Genomic DNA, 7,500 nt, shown 5'->3' on the forward strand with positions numbered 1-7,500 from the left:
TTATTGAGATAAGGGACTTAGATTGTGTTATTGAGATAGGGGACTTAGATTGTGTTATTGAGATAGGGGACTTAGATTGTGTTATTGAGATCGGGGACTTAGATTGTGTTATTGAGATAGGGGACTTAGATTGTGTTTATCTTACACGACATTTGTTGAGTGGACTGAGAAGATTATGCTTAACCCTCTCCTTACCAACCACAGGAAAATCATCACATTCGTTACAATGCAATCGACAATTTTGTCATTCTGATTTCTCTTGTACATCACAAAATTTACAGAAATGCTTTGATTACAGCTATAAATAGTAACTGTGTTGTAGAGCTCACCTGTTACTTTTTGTTTGATTAAAAAAAAAGGTCTATTCTTGTGTTGAGTGGAAGTGAATTTTCGGGGGAAATTCTAAAAATAGCTGGTAAGGAGAGAGTTAAAACTTAAATCACTTATGAGCTAAAAAAATGTGACTTACGTACTTTTATCACTGGGATCTTCAGTTCCAATTAGAACGAAAACAAAATAATTCACCGACGCTCATAGAGAAGAAAAGATGAAAATACCACAGTTCTGTCATCATTTGAAAACAAAACAAAACAAAACAAAACAAAACACATTAAAAAAATTATAGCCAGAACACTCTTCCGTCAATTATCGATTGATTTAATCCTCTCCATACCAACTGCAGGAAAATCATCACATTCGTCACGATAAAACCAACATTTTTCTTATTCAAAGTTCTTTTGCACGTCATAAAATGTAAAGAAAATGAACAGTGTGTTGTAGAGCATGTTTTGCTAATGACATTATGTATCGCAAGAACTTCACTGCTATTAGACGTCAATGTCTGAGTGATAAAATTTTTTTGTGTTAGGTGGGTGTGAAGTTTTGGGGAAAATCCTGAAAATGGCTGGTAAGATGAGAATTAAAATAACACGAATCTTTTCCAAAACTCTCAAACATGAGACTTTATGCATGAAGTCTCAGGTTTAATAGACTTTGAAAAGATTCGTGTATTTTATTCGATTGATATTTGATGAATACATTTTCTGGCTATAATTTTTTAAACACGTCATTTTTTTTAACCCTCTCCTTACCAAAAAATATGAAAGTCGTCACATTCGTTACGATCCAACCAGCACTTTTATCATTCAGATTTCTTTGTGTAAATCACACAATTTAAAGAACAATGTTTTATTATAACTAGCTATAAAAACGTGACACTGTGTTGTAGAGTTCATTTTGCTGATCAATATTATGCATATAATGTACTTGTTGCTTTTCTGTTTGAGTAAGAAAAAAATATTTTTGTGTTGGGTGGATATGAAATCGTGGGAAAAATTCTGAAAATGGCTGTTAAGGAATGGGTTAAGAGAAGGGAGAGTTGTGAAATAATTAGGTATTAATTACCTCAGTAATATAAAAACTTCAAACTGATATTTAAACAGGAAAATTGGTGTTAATTAAGTTTAAAGATTAAATGGCTTCCCCAAATAGTTGACGATTCTCTAATGCCAGAATAATTGATACAAGCACAGCTTACATCTGCCAATATGTTACCCTACGCCTCTAAGCGGTATTAAGTCGGGATTTGGAAAACGAAAACCGGTTTTAAAGTGGAAATGGTCAAAATGATCAAATTTCAGTTTTTGGTTGTTTCATAAACTACAATCATTTTTCTACATGAAAACATAATAATTCAACATAAGTATTGACGATAAGTTATATATATTTAAAGTTTAAAAAAGCAACTATCAGTGAAACATTCAAAACAAGAGCTGACTTTCTCTCAGAGGCTGCACTTTCCAATAATAGCTAATAACAAATACTTTGACCTCAAACTTTAGCCTCGTTGGTTTTTAAAGTTCGTGTTGCTCTACTTATCACTTGATGCACTTTTAGCACTATCTCTCTCTCTCTCTCTCTCTCTCTCTCAAACACACACACACACACACACACACACACATACAACAACCACCACCACCGCATCTTCATCACGACCACGACTACTACAATCATCACCATCACCACATCATCACTGCCACTACTACTTCAACCACCACCACCACATCATTATCACTACTACTTCAACCACCACCACCACATCATTATTACTACTACTACAACCACCACTACCACATCATCATCACTACCACTACTACTACAACCACCACCACCACATCGTCATTACTACTACGACCAGTACCACTACATCATCACTACTACTACAACCACCCACACCACATCATCACTACTACTACAACCACTGCCACTACTACAACCACAGTCACTACCACCACCACCACCACATCATCATCACTACCACTACTACTACTACAATAGCCATTATGACATCATCATCATCACTACAACAACAACAACTACTACTACTACTACTACTACTACTACTACTACTACTACTACTACTACTACTACCACTACTACTGCTGCTGCTGCTGCTGCTGCTACTACTACTACTACTACTACTACTACTACTACTACTACTACTACTACTACTACTACTACTACTACTACTACTACTACTACTACTACTACTACTACTACAACCACCAACACAACATCATCCTCACTCCCATCATTATGTTTTGGAGCTGTTCTTCACTTGAAATAAGGAAACTTTGGGGTCGTATTTGGCAATGTGTTCATATATCAGAAAATATTTATAATCAGTTCTCTATTTAGATCTATACAATATGTAAACCCTTATACCAAATATCATCCCAATTCCCTTTTTGTGGGTAGGGAAATTCCACTTTTGGCATTAAAATTCCTCCGAGTGGTGTCTGAAATTCCTGTGAGTCAAATTGAAAATTGGCGTCTCTGCAAATGTTATTATTCTCGTCAAATCTGAGGAGTTATCTTTGCCCATTGATTTGATTATGTGTGAAAACGGTGTCTGACTTCAAAGTCGATTTTCTCAAAACTTGGATTTTACACTCTCCCTACTTCAAACGGTCATAGTTGGGCAATGAATAATCAGAATTTTATAAATTTGGTATCAAAATTTTAAGCATAATATAAGCTATGATTGGGTACCAAAAACCCAATATTGAACAATCCGACTTAATACCGTTTCGAGGCGGAGGGTCACATATCATCATTAACCTGTTAACCGTTTTTGGAGCAAAAAGATATTATATTTATGAATTTGGCCAGAAAACTCGTCCTTCAAATATCGATCGATTTAAATGACTCTCGTAATGCCAAATAAAAAAACCCCAAAGACCCCTCGAACCTGGGACTTCCCGAAGTCTTTGTTAAAGACCCAGGTTTGAGAGTTTTTTGTTGTTGCCAAGATGGGAGTTATTTAAATCGATCGATATTTGAAGGACGAGTTTTCTGGCCAAATTTATAGATACACGATTTTTTACCAGAATACGGCAGTCAGCGAGTCAATTCTCTTAGAAGGTAATGACGGGTGCTCGTCCAACAAATTGGATGATAGTAGGTCTATAGGGAATGATATTAGCGGAAGAGTAGCGTCCCTTGATTGGACGTCACCCATAGTCTGTGACGTCACCGTCGGAAAAGTTATTAGAGAGAGAACGTCATGTTGGTTGCGCGCATGCGTCTCTCGTCTTCGCGGATTTTCGCTAATATCATTCCCTATTAACACAAAATATATCGTTCAAGTGTTTAAATAATTTGAGCTCAAATTAGCGATCCACGCCCCGAATTGCTTTCATCCACAGGTGGCCTAGATGTAAAATAAGTGAAATTAACTTTAACCCTCTCCTTACCAACTACAGGAAAATCGTCACATTTGTTACGATACAAAGAACATGTTTCTTAATCAGATTTGTTTTGTACGTTACAACATTTTTTGAAAAATCTTGGTTTTATAAAGCTTGTTTGGTTGCACAAAAATATGCATATCTAGTATGTACGTATTTCTAATGAATTTGAGTGTAAACAGTCAAGTTCTGTGATGGGTTGGTATAACATTTCTGGAAGAATCATGAATTTGGTCGGTAAAGAGAGAGTTAACTAAAAAGAAAAATTGTTAATTTGTGCTGCTATGTGGTCTAGTGGTATGACACTCGCTTTCGGATCGGAAGGTACTGGGTTCGAGCCTCGCTCGGCGCATAGTTGAGTCCTTGGAGAAGGCTCTTTACTCACATTCTTTCATCATTCTCAGGTATAAAATGAATACCTGACCGTTAACAGCGTTGTCCTATCGGAAAAAAATAGTAATATCGCCTAACAGGCGTCATGTCCCGTCCTACATGTTAAATGTTGCTGTTGGCCAGGGACCCCTTGTAAAGCGCGTTGAGCACACGTTTTGTGGATATTGCGTTATATAAAAGCACAAAGCTCAAAGCTCAGTTTAATTGATATTTGAACAACCCTGTTTTTGCAAGATCTTGAATACTTAAAGTTAATTTTTTATGGGTTACGGGATGTATTTTTTCTTTGGTTCAGATCTGAGTTAATTGACCGATTAGCTTACGTTATTTAATTACAGATGATAACTTATATCTCTATGATATGATTGAACCTAGGTGTTAACACTGTGTCGTATCGGAGTGATTAAGACGATGGAAATCGATTTTGTCGTTAACCCTCTCATGATCCTAACTGATGTGATGCGTGCCGTGGGGGAAAATGTCTCATAATAGTCAATGCCTGGCATCTGAAAATAGCCCTTTGCGACAAATCGAGCTTTATGTTTTGGTTCATCGTTGAGTCCGTTCTTTACGGTATACACCCAACGACCCCCAATAGCTGATCTATTCTCAGGAAGGCTGGTAATTTCAAAAGTGTCATTTTCCCTCAAAGCATGCATTTCGTCATCCATAGCTTTCTTCCATTTTAGGGAATCTTTGCTTGTCATTGCTTCATTGTAAGAAATTGGTAATGGTGCATCAGAAACATTATAACAATAATGTACAGTGAAATTCAAATGATCTTCAACTTCATCATCAATGTAAAAATCATTCAAATGATTGGGTCGTGAGCGGGTTTGCATGGATCTCGTACTTTTGTTTAGTGTGTCACTATCAATGATAGGGTCAGCGTTCATGTTCGCATTGGGTTCGAATCCATCAATGTCGACATGCGAAGGATCATCATTTGTACGTGTAGGGTAACTAACATTCGCTTTGCTCTTCTGAAAGACACTGTGGTCAAACACGACATCTGAACTGACACTCTCATTATTCGGTTTGGGATCATTGTCAATGTCAGACTTTGCGAATTTCACGACTCGTACTTTCTTGATTATTTCCTTTTCCGGAAAATAAACAAGATGGGCAGGGCTTCCTTTGTCAAACCCAATGAAGACACCTTTTTCGCTTCTATTGCCTAACGTCTTGGGATTTTGGGTAAGAGCAAAACATTTAGTCCCAATAGGTTGCATAGTTGAAATATTTGGTTTCTTCCCTGTAAATACTTGGCAAGGGGTGCATTTGATTCTTTGAATATAACACCTATTACTGGTGTAAGCAGCAGCCATTGTGGCATATGTCCATATATATTTGGGTGATTTTGACTCCAAGAGAAAACATCGAGACATACCGAAAAGAGTTCGCCAACCGCGTTCCACGGTACCATTCTGGTGTGGCGAATGTGGCGAAGACATTTCATGTTTGATTTGGTTCGATCGCAGGAGTGTCTTAAATTCCTTAGAGGTAAATTCGCCCCTTGATCTGTCCTGACAGATTTAATAGAACCGTATGGTCTCATGCCAGCATTGAAATTTTGCATTGCTTCAACAGCATCCTGAGGAAATAAATCATGGTTAGATTTGAAAAATCATCTATATAACACATAGCATATTTGTGTCCATCAATAGAAACCGGTTCTATCGGACCACCAAGATCAATGTTCACTCGTTCTAATATTTCACAACATCTTGAATCAGGGTTTCGATTAATAGTCTGAGTCATTTTACCCAGAACACACGTCTCGAACTCAAAGTCCTTTGCTCGAAATTTATCAACATCAGAAATGTCCATTCCATCGACGACCTTTAGTAATGCTAAAATGTCTCTCACATTGCAATGCCCTATAGTTTCATGCCACTGTTGCAGCGTACGGACACGAACAGAATTTAAATTGTCCATAATCTTATCATTAACACAATTCAGAAAATACAAATTTCCTTTTATTGATCTCAAATTGGGTATCTGAATTACCCGGTGAATGAAATCCATTGTCTTTAGAAAACTGGACTGTGGCCCCATCTGTCCGTTGCAGCTTTCACTGAAAAGATATTCTGCCTAAATGTGGGCACATATAGCACATCCTTCAGTGTAACATTACGACTCGTTCCATTCATGCCACGAAGACTAACAATCACATCACCTTTCCCTTTGACAATGTTGGTTGGCCTCATTCCGTCAGCCAATTCAATAATGTGTTGCGCCGCATTAAAGCTTTTGTCGATTTCGACAAATTTGTCTTCATCTTTCACGATGTGAACTGTAGCGGCACTCTCGACGAGAAACGAATTGTCAAGAGAATTGAGTGACCAGTTGCCTCAGGTGAAGACGAAATCACTTGACGAATTTGGTGAAGGTTGATGTTGACTACCAGTAGTTGCATTAGCTATGACAGATTTGGCGCTTTTTAGCCGCCTGTAGAACTGGGTATCGTGTGTTGTTGTTTTGCAGACATTGCAGTATCTACTGGGTCTAGTTGTAGACGAAGAAGGCGTATTTCTTTTTCTGCAAAAAGTGGTGTCGTGTGAGTTAACTTTGCAGATATCACACCACCTACTTTGGTTCTTAGTCCCTTTCTTGTTGACTTTAGAGTGAGAGTACTGAGAGTGAGAGTGGGATACATTCATCACTGACGAGCTGTTAGGTTGGTATTGTTGGAGGTTTTCATTGTCCTCGTAATTTCTTAAAGCGACTTTAAACTCAGCAAATGTAAGAGACCGATCTTTTTGTGTGATAACCGAAGTGAATGAACTGTAGCTGCTGGGCAAGCCTTTGATCACCATGGCGATAAGAAGGCTACCGCTGATGGTTTCTTTTGGCAGGTAGTGCTGTCTCAACATTTGTAGAGCTTTTCTTCCGTTGTCTCTCGCATCTCTGATGATAAGAGACAATGAACTATCGTCCAGGATTTCAACCAATTCAGCGAAACACTCTGCCTTTTTACTGTCGTCAACAACGGTAGTATCATCTTCGAGGTTGGTAAAAACAGAATGCAAGTCCCTAATTCTTATAAACCCTAGGAATTTTACTTCCCACAACTCATACTTCCTTTCGTCACCGTCAAATAATAGTCTGTGCCTGTGACTAGGCCCATAACCTGTTGATGGCTGATGATTATTCATGACGATGGTAATAAAAGAAGATAAAAGTAGATAAAAGAAGTATGGATAATGAATAAACAAACTCAAGTCATGTCTTGGTTGTTGAGAGATGAAAACGGAAGAACATTTATTCATTAGTAGTGCCGCACGGGTCTTGCACAACTTATAATAAAATGAGAATAATAGCACATAATAATTAAGTCGAGTTTACGATAATTCTA

The 7,500-nt window shown here is 37.6% G+C and overlaps 2 protein-coding genes across 2 annotated transcripts in view; both read right to left on the bottom strand.

The window, feature by feature from the left end:
- The window catches only part of LOC144959469 (uncharacterized), a 103,276-nt gene that overhangs the window by 61,881 nt on the left and 33,895 nt on the right, over positions 1–7,500 (bottom strand). The gene's annotated exons all lie outside the window — the stretch shown is intronic.
- Positions 5,191–7,500, bottom strand: part of LOC144959468 (uncharacterized) — a 6,779-nt gene continuing 4,469 nt past the window's right edge. Inside the window, exon 2 of the mRNA XM_078892074.1 lies at positions 5,191–7,500. This exon is cut by the window's right edge and continues 510 nt beyond it. Coding sequence (XP_078748200.1) covers positions 6,497–7,414 — 918 coding nt within the window. The 5' untranslated portion in view covers positions 7,415–7,500 and the 3' untranslated portion in view covers positions 5,191–6,496.

The sequence above is a fragment of the Berghia stephanieae genome, chromosome 14, assembly GCF_034508935.2.
Source record: "Berghia stephanieae isolate SIO BIC M18660-M18661 chromosome 14, UCSD_Bste_1.3, whole genome shotgun sequence".
Lineage (NCBI taxonomy): Eukaryota > Metazoa > Mollusca > Gastropoda > Nudibranchia > Aeolidiidae > Berghia > Berghia stephanieae.